The 19,195-nt window shown below is 44.4% G+C and overlaps 1 protein-coding gene across 1 annotated transcript in view; it reads right to left on the bottom strand.

Moving 5' to 3' along the window:
• Nucleotides 1-677: 677 nt before the first annotated feature.
• Nucleotides 678-19,195, bottom strand: part of insrb (insulin receptor b) — an 85,417-nt gene continuing 66,899 nt past the window's right edge. Inside the window, exons 8-21 of the mRNA XM_066695914.1 lie at nt 18,903-19,153; nt 18,016-18,183; nt 17,587-17,785; nt 13,756-14,039; nt 13,510-13,649; nt 12,647-12,806; nt 12,328-12,430; nt 11,933-12,000; nt 11,404-11,633; nt 11,143-11,253; nt 10,640-10,799; nt 10,417-10,546; nt 10,145-10,279; nt 678-10,007 (exon numbers count right to left, since the gene is read on the bottom strand). Coding sequence (XP_066552011.1) covers nt 9,653-10,007; nt 10,145-10,279; nt 10,417-10,546; nt 10,640-10,799; nt 11,143-11,253; nt 11,404-11,633; nt 11,933-12,000; nt 12,328-12,430; nt 12,647-12,806; nt 13,510-13,649; nt 13,756-14,039; nt 17,587-17,785; nt 18,016-18,183; nt 18,903-19,153 — 2,494 coding nt within the window. The 3' untranslated portion in view covers nt 678-9,652. The remainder of the gene's footprint in view (nt 10,008-10,144; nt 10,280-10,416; nt 10,547-10,639; nt 10,800-11,142; nt 11,254-11,403; nt 11,634-11,932; nt 12,001-12,327; nt 12,431-12,646; nt 12,807-13,509; nt 13,650-13,755; nt 14,040-17,586; nt 17,786-18,015; nt 18,184-18,902; nt 19,154-19,195) is intronic.

The following is a 19,195-nucleotide window of genomic DNA, read 5'->3' as shown; positions in this document are numbered from 1 at the left end:
GGATGGTAGCATTTGCAAAAATCTTGACATAAATATACTGACAATAGATTACAGCTGCTCGAAACTTGAAACACAACTGAATTTCTCAAAGCACAGCACGTAACATCCACAAAAATACACAAACGGTGTCCGTTAAGTGCAGGAATTGAGCAGGACTGCATCTTTTTTCTAGGATTCATAATATTATGCAGAAAAAGCACGGAGAGAGTTTGAGCTTGAATGAAACGTACTTTGCAGCCTTGCACATGCAACCACAGTCAATACCGCAGAGCTGTTTACTAGGCAGCACAGCGCTTCTGAGAAACGTGAGTGTATATGAAACTCGTCTACCGAGGCGCCCTCGGGTGGCCATCACCACACATTGCATGACTATATATATGAAATATTTCCTCTCCTGAAAAATCACTCTGTTCACACTACAACTCACGATGGCCATTAGAGATGTCTCGTTATTAAAATTGCATGCAGTAGACTCCATTAATGGTAGCTACAGGAAGTTTCAACTCAAAATAAGTGATACAAATATGGCTTATAATTGACCAGGTTAAAAAGTGCACCTCCCTGCCAGACAAACAGATGAATGAGGTCAAACAGAAAGCGCTCCCAGTGCCTGGAGGTGTCCATCAGGCCGCTGCGCAGCTCTCACACACTGCAGGCAAGAAGCAGGACAAGAAACGTACGCTCCGATCATTTTATTCATAATTTTAATATAAACAGTTATTGTTGAATAATTTACACACAGCAAGATTTATTTTCAGATCATTCCAACATTTTCTGTACATGTCACTGCTTGGCTCTACTTGAAAACATAGAAAGAAAAAAAAAAAATGTCAAGCGTCATTTAACCATGGCACATTTTGATCCTGCATATATATACATATACATATATACATACATATATATGCATATACATATATTATATATATATATATATATATATATACACACACATCTATAAACATAAATTAAACAAGAGGTATTCTGCAAGACTACACACAGCATTTTTGGGACCATCTATGTGCACAGAGAAAAGGAGCAGCATTTAGGACACAGAGGGAAAGAGGGGAAAAAAGAAAAACGATCGCAAGACCTGACTGATGACATCACAGAATCCCACTGAAAAGAAACGCACATGGTGGGGGGGAGGCCTGTGCTGTACTGGTGTGAACTGGAGTCGACCACTTTGGAGGCCGTGAGCTGAGACAGACGTGAAGCCGCTCTGAACACACGTCTCAAAATGGCGCGAGCCGGCCACTGGGTGCCCCTCGATCAAACGCCTAACTGTGAAAACCCTCGTTCAGAAGAGAAATCGCCGCCACATAAACAAGCCCGTGGCTCCGCTCCCTTCTTCTAGGGTCATTTCAGCACACCAAGAACACAAACACACCATTGATATGTCATACTTTACACCTCAGCAATGGGATCAGGTTTGCGTTTCCTTCACACTGTGCGAAGGGCGCTTTTGGAGATTTTTCAGAGGTCATATTTCGGATATTACGCAGTTCTCGAATAAGCCGACTGGAAAGGGTAGTAGCGGCCTCTTTCAGTTTTACACATTGAGAAGCAAAAGCAGACCTTGTATGGAATCAGTCTTCAGAGGATAAAGCCCCGTTTAGGAAAGAGAAAAAGAAAAACTTTCCAACATAAAAACATAAAGGGATTATACACAATTGCATGAGCTGTCATATCTCAGTTTGGGATAAGTGCTTACACGGAGGATTGGGGGGTGTTACTAAAACTGGGCTGTGCATTTCAAAGATGACTAGTAAAAGACGAGTAACAGACGAGCTTCTGCCACACATCTGCATTCGAGTCCGATAGCTGGCGACCCGGGGGGCGAGGCGACGAGGGCACATGAGCAACACGACAATTCCACTTTGTTTATTCAGTAAAAGTTATATACATCATTAACAATGTTAAATTTCATAATGTACAAGAGTAGTAAAAGTTTACAGTCAAGGAACTTACTTTTATTATTTACCCTCCCTATTTTGGCTAAAAAAATAAAAATTAATATTTTTAAAAGTAATACTCATTTGTCTTTTTTTTTTTCTTTTCATTTTTTTTTTTTTAACAATACAATACAGATAATACCGTGGTCTCCACCTGCCTTTAGCTTGCTTTGTGGGCTTTTGTATTTGGCTGAATGCTGAATTATAGAAGCCCAACATTTATAAGTAAGTGCTTTGTGTTTTCTGGGGAATTGGCTTGCATTTACAGTTCAGAAATCAAATAACAATGTTTAAGACTTGTGCTGCTGGAGACACAGAGGGGTGTCAGTTGAGGGGGTAGTTTTGTGCCTCAAATTATCACCAAGCTGAAATAAATCAGTTTGAACTGTTTACATAATACTAATAATACAGAAATCGTTGTTGTAAGCACAAAGCAAGCCAGGTTTGGCCAAGTAGAGACAAGATGTTCTTTTTTGTCTATTTTTTCACCTTGAAAAAAAAATCATTCACATATCCAAATACAGTAACCATGAGCCAAGCAGAAAGATTAACTAACCTAAAATTGGCCTTTTTTCTGTAAGTACATATAAAGAAATATCTGTTATTTAAAAAAAATAAATACAAAATAAATCACAATCTTAATACTCCAGTACTCCCACCGACAGCTTGTCACATCCAGGGGAGAGCACTAAAACCACCCCCTCCTGGAAATTTGGTGTTGGGTACACAGATCAGGGAGTGGGTCGCCCAGGCGGACGGCGCAAGGCCACGTTTGCGTTTTCTGCTGCTTTCTAAGACCGCCCCACCTCCGTCTTTTCGCTGGCATTGGTTTTTAGATGCGCCAGTACGTAGCGAAGGCAACCCACACAATCCATTCAAAAAGAGAAGCTAGTTAAGAATGATGTTGAGAACAGGACAGTCGGGAAAATCCACCCAAAGACCTTTCTGGGTGAGGCCGGTGTTTCAGTCGATCACAAAAGCATCCCTACATATGTTTTTTTTTTTTTCTCATACATATCAACATGTATGTATGTGTGTGTGGATTCGTATATGGCACACAAGATTGTCCTGGTTCAAAGGTCTCTGGAAGTAGTTCAATCCAGTCTTCACAGTCGGGGAGCTGTGCTGAATCTGACAGACATCCCCTGTGTTTGTGTCAGGTGACTCCCGCTGTATTCACAGTTAAAATGAGATTTGGTATTGAAAAGAAATTAAACAAAAAGAACCGAGCCACTAGAAAACAAATGAGACCGCACATCAAGGGCCCTTCTGGGGCCAGTGTGACTTTATTCGACTTTGCGTTTTACGGCTCGGGTCTCACAGGGTGCCGTCTTTGTGGCCAGATGGACAAGTGTGATCGCACTCAAAAGCTCGACCTTCTTCTAAAGGATAAAGCTGAACACTTGAAATGCTGCCTGGAAGCTAGAAACGCCCTGACCGCCATGTTTGAGCCTGCGAGAAAACAAAAGGAAAAAACTAAAAAAAAAAAAAAAGGGGGGGGATAATTAATATTGTTATCATCATCATAATTAATTATTATTTTCACAACACACATTTAAATTAATGAACAAAACGATTTACAAGCAGGGAACGGACGCATTTTCCACAGCCGGGCAGGCAGGGCTGTCCCAGGCCCGGCAGGGGGGAAAATGCATCTTTTCACCTCTGCTTTTGCACAAAAGCGGTTTGCTTGTACAGAGGCTTGGTATATGCGTAGACAAGAGGCCTGCACCCAATACGATCATTGGGTGTTTCTTTTTCACTGGGTTCTGATGGTTTTGTTTTGTTATTTTGCTCCAATTTGATCAGATTTGAATACAAACTTAAGTCTGTGTGTGTTTGCATGAGAATCAAATGCAAGGAAACACTTTCTTGCTTCTGAGCTGTCCGATACAAAGACCTGAAGCTAGAGGTCCGGCTCCTGGGACGGGGCAGATTAAACAAGTCTGAGCAGACTAAAAAACAAAACACAAACAGTCCAATACAGCTTTTCTACAACAGAGTGTCTCAAAACGAAAAATGATGTGAAAGAACCAACCCAGGAATCACATTAGGTGCCGGCCTTTTGCCTACTTTTTACAAACACTTTGTAGAGAAAATAGCAACAGAGTTAGCACTGCAGGGGGGCAGTAATCTCCCAATTGACTCCGATATGGCCGACACAGACGGTGCACTAATAGGTGCGCTCCCTCGATGCCAAGTCATTGTACATCGCCACGCTGCTCAACCGGTGTGTGTGTGTGGATCTGTAGTGAGGGACTATGCATGAGTGCAGAGGTACATGTCGCTCCAACTCAGAAGAAAAGGACTGATAAACCGACGTGACCCTGACACCCACACCTTCTCCAGACCAGGTGACACTAGGTCATCTCTGTTTAAGTTCACATGCCTGTAATTCCAGGCACCACTCTTTTGGCAATTTCTCTGAGAGATATCAAGCATCTTAAACGTGTTGGCTGTTTCTGCATTACCTGTGCTTAACAATGTAGTAATAGCCTCATACTGAGCAACTCAGAACAGCATTGCCTGTGAGCCACAGAGTTCACTTTGTATTTTGCCACATATTTCCATGTGTGTGTATTTATATATATGATAGATAGATAAAAAATCTTTGGTAATGTTCATGAATAATTAGATAGGGTGACAATATGAATGTAGAAATAACAGGCTTTTTCCCATGTTTTGTTTAGCTCAGTTTAATGGCAACGCCGCAGCACATGAAGATGGAAAAATCTTAATCCATCACTTCTGCGGTGCTTTAAAGACGCCTTCTGAGATCCAGGCAACAGCATCCTTCTGCCCAACACAGCATTTACAGTTTATACTTTACAACACCAGTTGAAACGTTGTAGTGCTTAAACTAATTCGATCAATTCAAAAAGTTATACATTTCATATCTCTCTCTCTCTCTCTCTCTCTCTCTCTATATATATATATATATATAATAAGCCAAAGAGTCAACACTTTTTTCTTTTTTGAGGATAAGCAACCTGATCCAGTGCAGGTTAAACACATGTTCTCTTTTACAAATGATCGCGTTTTAATGATTCGGTTATATTGTCTGGAAAGGTATAGATGTCAGAGACCAAGCGGATGTGAGATGAGCTCTACAGCAGACGTCTGTCTTTACAAGAGACCCTGCTGGGAAAACTGCGAGACGCCACGCAACGCTGGGCCCTGGACTGTACTGCCACCACTCCCGTACAACACACTGAGGTAGACTGTGCCGAAACAGACACGTAAAAACAATCACACCGCCCTCCTTCTCCTTCTGCCATTACTTCAGCTCCCTATTAAAAATAATAATTCAATGCTTTTTATTTTACACCCCCCCCCATTATTTAAAAAAATATTTTAATAGAATGCAAATTGGGTTTGTACAGTGATTTCTATCATAATAAAATAAATAAAATATTAATTTGTCTTTCCAAATATAAGAGAATCCTCTGAATTACAAATGTTTTTTTTCTTTTTCTTTTTTTCTGTTTTTTTTTTTCCTCCTTCTGCACCTGTAGTGTACGGAGAGCGATACGGTTGGTTCTTTCGAGAGTTTTTTTTTTTTTTGTCGTTTGTTGGTTTTTCTTGACTAAAACTAGGCACCTTACAAGAGAAAAGTATCATTCAATATTTACAAAGCCCAAAACACAAAAACAAACGGTGCAGTAATGTAGTAGTTGTGGCCCTCGAACACACTCTCTCCACAAAGTCCTGCAGACATCTTTCCATTTTGTCCATCATAAGGACGTACTTTACAACGAAAACACAAAGTGGCCCACTCAGGTACTGATGAAACTGTAGCTGTTCGGCATTGAAGGTGGGCTAGCTTGTCTTGTGATGTTGGCTGAGAAAGAGGGAGAAGACTCTAGTTCCTATATGCGACATCGCTTCCTGTTCTACTCAACAAACAGGGATGCTGGAAAGACTCAAGTACAGCTCCAGCACGTCCTCTCAAAGCCGCTGCTGTCAAATGGGCTGGTCTCGGCTCGAATCATTTACCTGACCCATTCTGTAGGCCCTATATTCTAGTTGGGATCTGCCTCGGCAAGTTTGTGTGTAAAGCTGCAGTATCGCCTTTAAATACAGATCACACAAGTCAAAACCAGCTCTGTCCTTTGCATTTTTAAAGCTATGCTAGGTCCCTAAGACGCTCAAAGGTGTTCTGTTGTATTGTGGATCTAAGGGTCACACCACCTCTCACAAAAGACCCCTCTTACAGATGCACTCGATGAAAATTAAGCCAAAATCAGCAGAAGGCATAAACCCACTCAATTCATACATATGTGTGTGCATGTGTGTGAGGGTATACAAAGAGACAGAGATTCACACAAACACACACACATATATATATATATATATATATATATATAGATCTATATATGTTATTAAAAAAAAAAAGATATGAGGCTTATATAGGTATCTTAACGAAACAGAGAAAAGCTTGTAGTAGGTACATCCCTCAATAGTTGAAGAGCCTCTAACAGGAGAAAAGGCACAATTCAGAGGCAGCCTTATATACACAATGTGTTGTCTGATGCACAATCCCAAAGACAAGAAAAGAAAAAAATACTTTATAAACATGACAATTAAACCAAGAATCAACAAAACTTGCGGCTCAACCTGCTGAATACAGAAAAGTACATTCAATTCCCCTTTAGCCCCCGTGCTATTCCCTCTGAGCCTGTCCCTTCTTAGCGACAAAACAACAAAAGACTAATACTGCCCTCAGGAAATGGAAGCGAAAGATGATGATCACACCAATCCCCGCTGAATTTCCCTACAGGAATACCTGGGCCATGCCATTGGAAATCTATTATCTGTCTTTTTGTCCCAAGAATATTCTGTTAACGATACCATAGGGTACAAGGTGTGTAAGTCACAGATGTACAGAAAAAAACTTTTTTTTTTAACCACACTGATGCAATTAGTGTATTGCGCTATTCAAATCTCCTTCTGCTCCTATTTAAGTAGAAACCCACAGGAATGTCTTCATGTCTGTAAAGATCTCTAGGAACGGTCCACATTTTTATATGGCTACATTATTAAATAAGCCTTTCTTGGCTTATTTCTGCAGGTTGTCGCTGGATTTCCATATAAATAAAAAAGCACAGACCTTAGCAGGACCAATGTAGACTGACGGACCCTTTGCTTTTGTTTTGTATGAGGGAAAGTGTAAGAAGTCGGGAGCACAACCCGCCACTGCGACGAAGCTCAAAGCGAAATCAAAGTTTTAATTTTTTCTGTTGTTTTTTGAGCACCAAAGCCTTGAACCAAGACTGACAATATGTGTAGTGAAATGTATACTGAGAGAGAGAGAGAGAGAGAGAGAGAGAGAAGTACAAATCACAAAGAGTGACAAGCATTTTGAATCCGAGGTATGTAGTGTAGCGGCATCATTTTCAGATTTGTTTCTTTCCGTGATGTGCGTTGATAGAGATAAATAAAATGTCTGGTTTCTTGATGCAGATGTAGAAAGTTAAGAATCGAGACGTTAACAATCATATACGTATATAGAAACGGCGTTTGAAATTTGGCGGAGATCACTCTACCCTGCAGACAGAGAAAATGGCGGCAGGCATCTTAGCCAAGTCTGAGATTCTGAGACCGAACTGTTTTGGAGTTGCGGTTGTGGTGGGGGGGCAGGGGGGTATAATACTAGAAAACAGGTGATTAAAACAGAAAAGAAACAACCAAATGTTTTCTCTACCCTCCTCCCTGCCCTGTTAGTTAGCAGCAAAGAACAAGAGCGCAAGTGGAAAAATGGAGAAACAATGGCAACGATGATCCTGGAATGTCAGACTTTAGAGAAAGCGCTATCCTGCACAATGTGTTGGGATTTCCACGGCACACCGGATAGAGTGGGCAGCAGTACGATTACCCCCCCACCCCAATAATACAACGTTGTTCTGGACCATGTTGCACTGCAGTCAAATGGGCTGCAGCCAACACAGAAACCTAGCCTGCGGAGTGATCTCTCAGCTTTTTTGGGGGGCGTAGCACTTTCTCTAATGTCTGTAAAGACAGCAGACAGTAAGAACGGGCTTCTACCCTCTAGCAGAAGGGTCCTGCAGGATGGGAAGAACTCTTTACAGAGCCCCCAACCACACCACTCTCCCCACCAGCTCCCCAACAGCAGCCTTTCAGGAAGAACCAAATCCACCCAACCAATCAGAGCTCTCAAAGCGATCAATTCTAGCCCCAGTGAAACAGATTCTTCTTTTGGTGTGCGTGTGTGTGTATGTATACATGCACACACACGCACACATATATATACATACAACTCAGAGTGTAACCCTTGTAAGACCAAACAAAATCTCAATACTAAAATGTTTATTTGCTCTTGTGGTGGCCACAGTGGGATGTGCACACTTTTGACAAAAGTCACGATGCAACAATAGCCAGCACAAACACTCTTTAAACAATTAGAAACAATTGTTTGTTTTCAAGAGTGATCGAGACGGACAGCAGGGTTTCCCACCACGCTGCTCAAAACAGAGCACTCTCTGTGAATGCGTCCTTCTGTTTTCCCGTTCAATGTGGATTTTATTTGGTCTAATAACATCAGGGCAGCAGAAGGCTTATGGGAAGCCAAGGGGCCCAGCACACTCCCCTCCCATTAATGCAATTTTAAATGAACTGTGGTAGTCTGAAAACATCCAAGATTTAAAGGATAGTTAGTATGTTTTTTTCTTTTTGGATTAAGAAAACAACCATAACAGACAGAAATATAAAAACACCTCTAAGATTAGCAAAGCCTTTGTGATAAAACATCAAAATATTAACTATGTACAAAAACAACATCAATAATATATATATGATCTTCTATACCCACAAAAAAATATATCAAAGCAGCAGCTATTGGTCAATCTGAGGAACTCCTTTGTCCAATTCTTTTTATAAAACAAAACAAGAAACAAACTGTTTAAATATCCTTCAGCTGTAATGCGAGAAAAAGAGAAATAAAATAGAAAAAGAAAAGTTAAATAAAAATAACCAAACACCTATTGAAGGGATCTTTTTTGAAGTTTGGAATTTTGCAGAAAGAAAACACAAAAAAAAAAAAAAAAAAAAAAAAAACGGACAAACAAGCAAAACAAGAAAGTTCCTCTACGAGTAGACAGTTTTTGTTCTAAAAGACGGTCTGTGTATGCTATCCCACAATTCCAAACAGTTTTTCCTTGTTTAAAGGAATCAAATAACTATAGTATTTATAGACACTTCTGTTTTTTTTCTTAGGCCACAGATATCAAGGCCACTTCCTTTAAAAAAAATAAAAAAAATAAAAAGTGAATCCAACCCCCCCCCCCCCCCCCATCAAATTAAGGAAAGGGACATGGGGTGCAGTGTGGGGGGGGGGTTAAGCAGCCTCGTGGTAACTGGTTGTCTGAGGGTTTGTGTGTTCACAGTTTTGTTTTCCACTGACCAGTCTGGAAACTTGGCAATTGTAAAAAGAAAAAGAAAAAAAAAAATGGAAGAGAGAGAAGTAGAGGATGATGCGGATGATTCAAAAGTATTATGAATACAAAATTTGCATCCTGTGTCATCGTGCTGTGGCAGCTGAGAGAGAGGGAGAGAGAGAGAGAAAAAAAAAAAAAAAAAAAAAAGTCCTGAGATCTGTTGTCGGGCATCTGCAAAACGATAATAATAAAATAAAATAATTATAAACAAGGGAAAACAAATAAAAAACAAAACGAGAGGAAGTGTTAGGAAGGGCTGGATCTGGGTAAGGATAAGATACGGCCGTTTTTCTTGCCACCGTTCATGTGTGTGTAGGGAACATGCTCCTCATAGTTGCCTCTCAGGCCCATCGACGGCCCATTGTCCCTGCCAAGGCTCTCCTCCCGCTGGGAGTAGGAGGAGGGATCCAGGGGGATGCTCTCCATGTTCTCGAAATCCATGTCGAACTCCTCGTTCTCGGGCGGCTTGTTCTCCTCGCTGTAGAAGAAGGACACTTCCTGGAAGCTGGGGTGCAGGTCTTCCTTCAGCATCTCGATGATCTCCAGGAAGGTAGGCCGCATCTTGGGGTTGTACTGCCAGCACATCTGCATCAGGTTGTGTCTGAAAAGAGCAGGAGCGAAACGAGTCTGAGTTCACCTACTAGAGACACTGAACTCAACTCAACGGGAGAGAGAGTTCTCTGGGAATGTCTGTGGGCCAAAAAAGGACCAACTGGGGAAAATGGGGGAAACACTCACAGCCTCTCAGCGCAGTTGTCCGGCCGGTCCAGGTATCCTCCGTCCATGACGAATTTGAGCACCTGCTCATTGGACAGTCCCTGGTATGGCTGTTCTGCCAGCGTGCTGATCTCCCACAGCACCACCCCAAATGACCTGGAGACGACATTTAGAACACAGACACGGTGAGGACAGGCTTCAGGCAGGAAGGGTTTACTTGACAGGTTCACATTTAACATAGAGGGCTGTTATCAGCTTTTTTAAAGTCGTCCCAAGGGGCGTGGTGGACTCACCAGCAATCTGAATGCGCAGTGAAGACCCCGTCCTTCAGGGATTCAGGAGCCATCCATCTCACTGGCAGGAGCCCCTTCCCACCTTTCCGATAATAGTCAGTTTCATAGATGTCTCTTGTCATTCCGAAATCTGAAATATAGAACAAAACAAACATCAAATTACATCAGATCCCTCAGCAGGCTTTGTGAGAACTGACACACCAAGTCTAGCAGATGACCCTACCTCCAATTTTGACTGTGAAGTCCTCGGCCACCATGCAGTTTCTTGCAGCCAGGTCCCTGTGCACGAACTTCTTGGCGTTGAGGTATGCCATGCCATCCGCAATCTCCGCTGACATCTGAATCATCTCCTTCAGAGTCGGTGGTGGGCGACCTGGGTTATTCTATCAGGACCAGAAGGCAGACCACACAATGAATCACCAATCTCAGCTAGAATATATAAAAATAGTCTATACAGAAAGCCAGGTGAACAGACGCATAGACGCATTTTTTCATCTTCAAAATATGGTTTGTTTGGTCCCCCCTAAAAAAATAACCACTGCAGTTCTGGCTAAATAAAATAATTAATCTTAAATATATGGTCTCCAAGAAGCTTATGCAAAGATCACACTTAACCTGCGCACAGTCTCAAAACCAGTGATCAACAACTTGAAGGCCACTGCCTGAAGGCTATGAAGAATGGCTACAGAGGAGGGGGCTTTGCGAGTCTGTAACGAGGGCCGTTACCTCGGCATCAGGCCGCAGGGCGCGCAGGTAGCTCTTCATGTCTCCGTGGGTCATGAGCTCCATCACTACCAGGGTGGGCTGCCCCTTGGACACAACCCCCAGCAGACGCACCTAGAGCAGCATAGAAGAGTCAGTCAGTACAAGCAGCACAGCAAATCTTACCCACCCCCCAACACCAACAAGGTCCCACAACTGCTAAACCAGACTGACAACCAACTACTTTGCTGAAACCGTGCCAGTCTTGCAATTCACTTCTCTCACCACATGGTGGCAGCTGAAGGCCTTCATGACAGAGGCCTCGTTGAGGAACTCGATGCGCTCGCGCAGGCTGGCCGACTCATTCACCGTCTTCACGGCCACCCGCGTCTCTGGCTCCCCCTTCACGATGTCCTTGGCGATGCCCTCGTACACCATGCCAAAGGAGCCCTGGCCAAGCTCCCTCATGACGTTGATCTTGTCTCGTGGGACCTCCCACTCGTCTGGCACGTACACTGTGAACCACAAGACCACAAACTTGTGTCAGCATTGCCTGCCACATTGTCTGTGCTGCGGTTTGGCCTTTCAGTAGTTCCAGTTACTCATCTGCACTCCCTGTAGACCAGGTGACTGTTGGCCACCCACCCCAAAGAGACCTTCTCATTGGTCCTTCATGCTCACCCTGAGACACTGACTCTCAGCATGCCATTAAACCACTTTGCATTCAGTTTGATTCCTTGCATCACTGAACACAGCTGAAGTGATGTCCCTTGTGAGTAATACTAAGCAGAGTTATTAACACCAACAGGCTTACCGTCATTAGCGCTGAGATACTCTGGGTTGGACGAGGCATACAGAGGTCCAGTGGGCCCCTCTGTTTGTCTAGAAGAATGAAGGAAGGATGGCATCATGTCAAACACAAGTCACAAGATTGCCAATAATTCTCTGCTGGATACCTATTGTATCCTGGGCCCGAACAACATCCTGTACCCCAACCCAGCCAACACTACAATTTCAAATCCACACGCGATTCACTTCATTCAGTAGAAACGCAACCCCAGCCCTTTCATTTAAGTGCATTATTCAACTAAATTACTTAAAGAAATCCTCTCGAAAAAACCTAAATGTAACTGAGACCATTCCTAGCTCCATCTGTAACCCCAATTAATACTTAATTCGTAACTGTGATGCTGTATTCCAGACACTTACTTCTTCTTCACCACCATGAAAACCCCCGCAGCCACGATGCCAATCAGGATGATGCAGATCACCGGCCCAATGATGATCTTCAGAAAGCTGGAATGATCTTCTCCTGCGAAGCGAGCGAGACGCACATCTTTGAAAAGTGGACCCAGCTAAGGTGCAGGCGTAACATGCATTTAAAATGGGTTTTAGTCTGAAGAGTTTTCCTTAAACTCTCAGGGATCTCTTGTGATGAAAGATGCAATATTTCAGTGAGGTGTTAAACAACAACACAGGAAATGAACACTCCAGGTGCTGAGGATGCATCAATTAACACCAGACTCACTGTGATCTTGAACGTAGAAGTAAGTGCGCTCAGTCCAGGAGCCGTTGCCGGCCAGGGACGTGGCCCGGACCCTGACAGAGTAGTTCCCTGGATGCAGGACTCTCAGCTTACAGCCATTGTCATTGGCATAGCTCTTCCTGGAGATGCAGTGATGCAGTTCCTGGAAGCAGAGTGCATGTAAATGAGGAGCTTTGCCAAAGTAAAGAAATGCTCATCTTAAGCGTACAAGGACAGCATTATAGTGCATAGGATGGGACGCAGCCAGGACATGTCCCCCAGAAAGAGAACAAGACAGTTTAATAAAAGCTCTTGCTTGGGCTGCTTAAAGTTTTCACACCCAGGAGCTGCTCAGCAAATTATAAATCATGAACCTGGATATGTGTAAAATGTTTATATGTTTCCACAGCCACAACTTGGCTTTAATACAGCACATCTTTTTTCATTGCATTCCCACCGGGACATATTTTCAGCAGCGTAATTTAAATTTCCATATGTTAATCGGGACCTGTGACTTCTGTCTGAATGAAAAATCTGTGGTAATACAGTGAAAATACACGTTTAAGTTGATGATGAGTGAGAGAGAGAAAAAAAAGGATACAAGACAGAGCATCTTATCAGAAGACAGAAAAACAGCTATTTTTGGCACTGTCAGAATCTAGCCAATTAACAATCACCATGACAACCACACAACTACCAAGCTCTTCAGCAAATACACTGTGGGAGCTGGAAAATACTACTGAGGGTCTGTGGGTAAAAACTGAAGAAAATCAGACGCATCATTGCTGGATCATCCTAAAACAAGCATTATTCAGGAGTGTCTGTGTGTGTACGTGTGTGTGTGTGTGTGTGTGTACTCTGCTCACCTCGGTGTCTCCCAGTCTCTTGTAATTGACCTCGTACAGAATGATCATGCCATTTGGGCTCTTGGGCTCCTGCCACTTGATATGGACAGCATACTCGGACACGTCGTGGGTCACCGGTCCTGGAATATTGTCCGCCTTGTCTGTGGGAAGTCAGAAAAAGAACCCTTTGGCTCAGCAACAGCTCATATTGAACGACAAGTTTAAAGGGAGAGATAAATGGGTGGTGGGAGGGAGTGAGGCAGGTACCTTCTGGCATAGTACGGGCGCTGACGTAGGCCGCCATGCTGCAGCGGGCACTGTCGGTGGGGTGGTTGCAGGCATGGATCTCGATCTGGTAGCTGGTGAAGTGGCGCAGGTTGGAGATGACTGTGGACTCCTTGCCGTAGACGTGCAGGATGACCTTGCTCTCCTCCTCCTCCTTGGGGCTGTGGGTGGTGGAGCCGTTGGGTAGCACTGAGGGAGTGGTCGTCAGGAACCGCTGGGAGGTGCTGTTGGCCACGGCGCCCAGCGACCGCCGGCGTCGAGAGGGCCTGGAGCAGAGACAGGGGAGGAGGACAGGACTAGTGAGTGCAAGGAAGAGGCGGGCGGGCGCGAGGTCACACTCCCGCTGCACGGCCGACCAGCCTTTAATGACCAGAGGCAGGAAGACAAGGACCGGGAATTAACAGGGTAATTAACTCAGTTTGCCCTTAGCGAAGCCTTGTTTCGTCATGAGGTGTTTTCAATCGGCGGGAGAGTATTTCCATGCAGGGTTAAAAATGACAATTACAGCTGAATTATAGCCCAAATTAAGAATCCAATCAAGCCCCTTTGAGTGAGTGCAAATGTCACATTCAAGGAGACGAATACAATCGCGCACTCAGAGCATCCCAGGACGAAAGACCAGGACTTGAAGAGCCCCCGCTTACTTTGCATTATTAACGGACTTCTATTCTCGATCCTCGCTACCTTGCAAAAAACAAACCGGGGAAAGAAAATTAAATCGCAATAAATAAATACAAATATTAATAAATTAGTGCAGTGGATTGGCACCAAAGCGACCAACATGGAGACCAACAATTCCATCAGGCTGAACAAAATTGCGACTTATCAACCAAGAAGATGATTATAAAAATAAAAATATATATGGTGACAATACGAATAACCAAATCCACAATGGGCTGTGGGAGTTTCTACAGTCTAAGCTACACTGCAAGTTTCTCACCAGGACTGCCTTTCTGAGGCCCTGTGTGAATTGTGGAGAGTCTCCAGTAGATGGTGATCAAGGACCTCTTCAGGGGTGGTTTTATGTTTGCCAGCTATTGCCAAACAAGTCAATGTCGAGCACAGCTCTGAACTGAACAAACAGCAGCATATTTCAGAGCCAAAAAATAGGAGGCCCTTTCACTAAGTAAGGACTCCAAACATTCATGGAAGAAACTACTCCGGCATGGAGCAGAACCAGGCTCTCTAGAGCCCTCCAGAAAAGGGTTGGGTGAAATGATCTGGGATCCATTAATCGCCTGCATCCTAGCAAGCCCAGAGGCCCAAAGGACTGCCTGTCACTCACAACCTCACAAGAACGTGCTCTCTTTCACTTTCAGGCAGGTCCAGGGAACCCAATAGAAATACCATGGATGAACTGTAACTGATTGTGAAGCACGGGGAATTGCAAGAGAGGATACAGACATTTACTGATAGTGATGTCATCAACAATAAATAAATCCATAAATAAAAATGGTTACAGTGTAATTTATATTGACCAACCTTTCATAGGAGTAATGAGTTTACATGAGTAAACATCTTCAATCTCTTTCAGCATCTAAGGACCCCCCCACACACTATCCCACCCCCCCATCATCAGGAACAGTATGTCTATGTTTGGCTCTGGTGTGAATATTGACCTTCATAATGACATAATTAGTACATTAAATGGAGGTTTAACAAAAAAGACTCCAGTCCTGGGGGACCGCCGTGTCTGCTGGGTTTTGTTCCAACAGGAGCTTCATTAATTCAATCAATGTTATTATTTCCTCAGGTAGGCTTGTCTAAGACTTTCACATTTTAATTTAACTGAAGACACTGCACCCCACAGAACATTTCAGAGTCCGGAGACAAGTGTGAAATTCATCAACTTCATCAGTTAATTATACCGATTAAGGAGCCAAGAGCTGGGCTGAAAAAACAAACTAGAAGACCCTGCAGGACTGGAGTTTGACACCTCTGATATAAGACCTCGATGTGCTGCCACAAAAGAGTAATCCTGATTGCTTTAGTCTAGGAAGAGACCAAAACGAGATCGCCTGGAACGCATTTACAACCTCCTTTGAGGGGCAACCTTGTGTCCCCCATCCCTTAACAAGGATAAACCCCAGCAGATGACTCCTCACCAGGGCGGCTGTGTCTGGACTGCCTCACAGACTGGCATCTGTGATAATGGGCACAGCAAAATCATCCCTTTGGGAGGAAAAGACTTGTGCTTCACATGCCACCAGATGACCCTGGCAGCTCGTATTGTTCGGACTTGGAATCCGGCATGCGAAAACAGATACACGCACTCACACACACGCAAAGGATCTCGCGCACGCACACACACGCACGCACACACACAGAAACCCAATGCCAATGGGCGACAAAGCACGCCAGTGTTGGCAGCTAATCTGGAATAGCAAGCCACAAGACTGTCTGAAAACTGCAGCGGCTGTATTTCTTCCTCTGTGTGAGTAACTGCCCAAGACTGCCAATGAAAAGGGCAGGTAAGGTCTTCTTGTTTACAAGTAAAATGCCCTTTTTTTAAACATACAAAGCTTATTTTTTTCTCTTTTATAGTAACAGCACACTTTTGAAATGAATAAAGCCATATATTTCCCTTTAGATTTGATTTTAGGATGAACTTCATGCACTCAACAGTGTCGAGATCAGAATGAAACATAGGCAGCCAGTTTATCGACTGAACATTATTTTAAAATCCTATCTTAAAATCTATGGTGTGGACAACATAGAAGCTTGCTGAAGCAAATCCCCAAATTACTGCACCAAATTATGGAGGTCACCAGCACCCCCCGCCCCCCCAAACATATGATATCATAATTTCCATTTTCACAGGGGTTTGACACTTGCAGTACACGTGGTGCACTGGGCTTACCTATCCTCCGTTTCTCCAGGGCCTGCAAGCGTGGTTCTGTAAAAACAAAGACCAGCCGGGCTCAGGGAACTGTAGTGTTGTCCCCCCGGCAATCTAACACGGAGTTAAAAAAACGGGACCGGAGAACACATCTTTCCCTTCACACCACACTGCAGCTGGGGTAAAGGGCCCCTCCGTTCTCGCTTCACCTACCTCCTCTTAACCTGATATGTGCATTTCTTAATTCAAGAAGAATCGCTTTCACTCCAGAGCATCTCTAGGACTGGTCTTGCCCAGAAAAAGGAAACAAAGACATCTACAACATCTCTAAATCCTACTGAGGTTTAAGCAGGCCTTCCCGACTGAACAGATCTTTAACTTTCAAGGCAGGACGGGCAAAAGAGACGACACAAAACAAAAGGCCCTGATTTGTGTGTACAGCTGAGGCTGAGGAGAACCATAGCAAACATGGCTGCAGAGAACAGTGCTCTGGATTTCCATCTTATCCGAAGGATAAAACACAAGGTGAGGAAGTACATTATTTAGAGCGAGTCAGGGACAGAGCCAAGGCTTCAACTGTGAACCTCCTGGTTATAAGCCTTTTACCTTAACCACGAGACCACCCAGTCTCCGAAGACACCAGTGAGTAAACTGGAGGGGAGGGTGGGGGGGTGAGGAAATATCTGAGGTCTAAGTGGACACCAATTAGGGTCACTCATCTGTCAAACAATCTTAGGCTTTCAGAAACGGAAAATGAAAACCTACAAATCTCAGAGAAGCTCCATAAAAGCAGAATTTGGAAACAGGAAAAGCTCAATTGAACCTGAAGCCTTGGAGTGTAAGATCTTCTCCTCCCTGTGGCGACACTGTAGTGTCTATGGGCGAAGGGGCGGCTCCTGAGCGCTACTTAAGAAACGCCAACCAGAGGGGACTGTAAACGTGTTGGGGGGCGGAGCGGTGGTCTGCCAGCGCACCTGATCTCGAACACCTCGTTGTGCAGGTAGTTCTCAAAGGTCTTCCTGTACTCGGACTCCTCTGCCTCGCGCTTCAGCTGCGTGTCGGTCTTGGGGCAGGAGCAGCAGCGGCCCGACTGGCCAGGCTCGTCCGTCTGGTTCCACTTGTGCTCCTCCTCGTTGTCCAGGTGGGTGGGGGCCCGGGAAGGCAGCTTCATGCCTGACGAGAGAGAGAGCAGTTTGAAAAGCGACCGATGAGGACAGATCTGGATGGAACCAGGCGCGGCACCTGTGGTCATACTAGCCCTGCTGTATATCCTACTGTGGAGAAAGTGGTGTAACCAAGGAAACTGGGACGAAAAGAAGAATCTGAAGGGGGCACGATTGGTTAATTATCTCCACATGTCTACTGGCATGAAAATGTGGACGAAGCGCTGCGGCGTCTCTTACCTTTCTGGCAGTAGTCAAACTTGTAGAGATCGCTGGCCTCCGGCTGCTGCTGACAGAAAACGAGGTAGTGTGTGATGTTGCCGTTGGGGTCTGAGGGGGGCTTCCACTTCAGGATGATCTGGGAGGAGGAGTTGGAGGAGGAGATAGGGTCCAACGGGACGGACGGCTCTGTGAAGCAACAACACAAGGATGACGTTATTCAGTTGTCGGCCTCTCCCCGCATGTGACTGTACGTACGATGCGTTAAAACACTTGGGACAGTACAACACATCTCAGGAATGAAGTGCTCCCACTCTTGGATAATGTTCCGGGGCTGTTTTAGTATTACTTCTTCCGTAAGAAATTCCCTCACCTGACTGCTGTGTGTGTGTAAGAGGACTCGGGCAGGAAGACGTCTACAGAAGGGAAAAGACAGAGCTGCACAAGGAAGCGAAAGACATGCACCAAAAACCACACAGTGACTCGGGCCACAGACACCATCTTGTTTCACTCTCACCTTTACACACACTTCTACACATGACAACTGATATGATATGATTGATATCCTTCTCTCTCCTCCATATGCAGTGATAAATTGCTCGCAGGTTTATATCAGTCTTCAAATCTGGTTCTCGAGACCCCGAACATCTTTCAATTTTCACTCCAGCTCTTAATTAGTTAATTGAACTAGTTATTAATTTAATGGAATCCTAGTTTCTTTTTTAAGTATCTTGTCTAAAACACAACCGTTGATTTTCAAAAGACCAAGGCCTAGGCCAAAACAAAGCAATGATAGGGTACAGGTGTATAGTTTGCAGTTCATGGGGAGGCCACAGTTCCTGATTCGTTCCAGGCTCTGTGAAAGCTGCTAGACCCGTCCTGAATGCAGCCCACAGAGAGACACTCACTGGTGGCGTTCGTGCGGACGTAGATGATCTCACTCTTGGCCCCATGGACCTGGTGCTCATCGTAGGCAGACAGCAGGGTCTTGACGAAGATGGCGTACTGGGTCCAGGGTTTCAGCGGGTGGATGAGGTGACCCGGCTCCACCTGGTCTTTGCCATCTGTGGCACGGGGCGGGGGCTCCACGTCCGCAATCACCCAGCTGTTGGAGCCGCAGGCGTCTTGCCCATCAAACTCCGTCACGTTCCGATAGGGGCTGGGGAGAGAAACAAACACAAACATTAGCACAGCCAAGGTT

Source organism: Amia ocellicauda, chromosome 22 (genome assembly GCF_036373705.1).
Source record: "Amia ocellicauda isolate fAmiCal2 chromosome 22, fAmiCal2.hap1, whole genome shotgun sequence".
NCBI lineage: Eukaryota > Metazoa > Chordata > Actinopteri > Amiiformes > Amiidae > Amia > Amia ocellicauda.
Note: the sequence above shows the minus strand (reverse complement) of the source record. Positions and strands in the feature narration are given on the sequence as shown.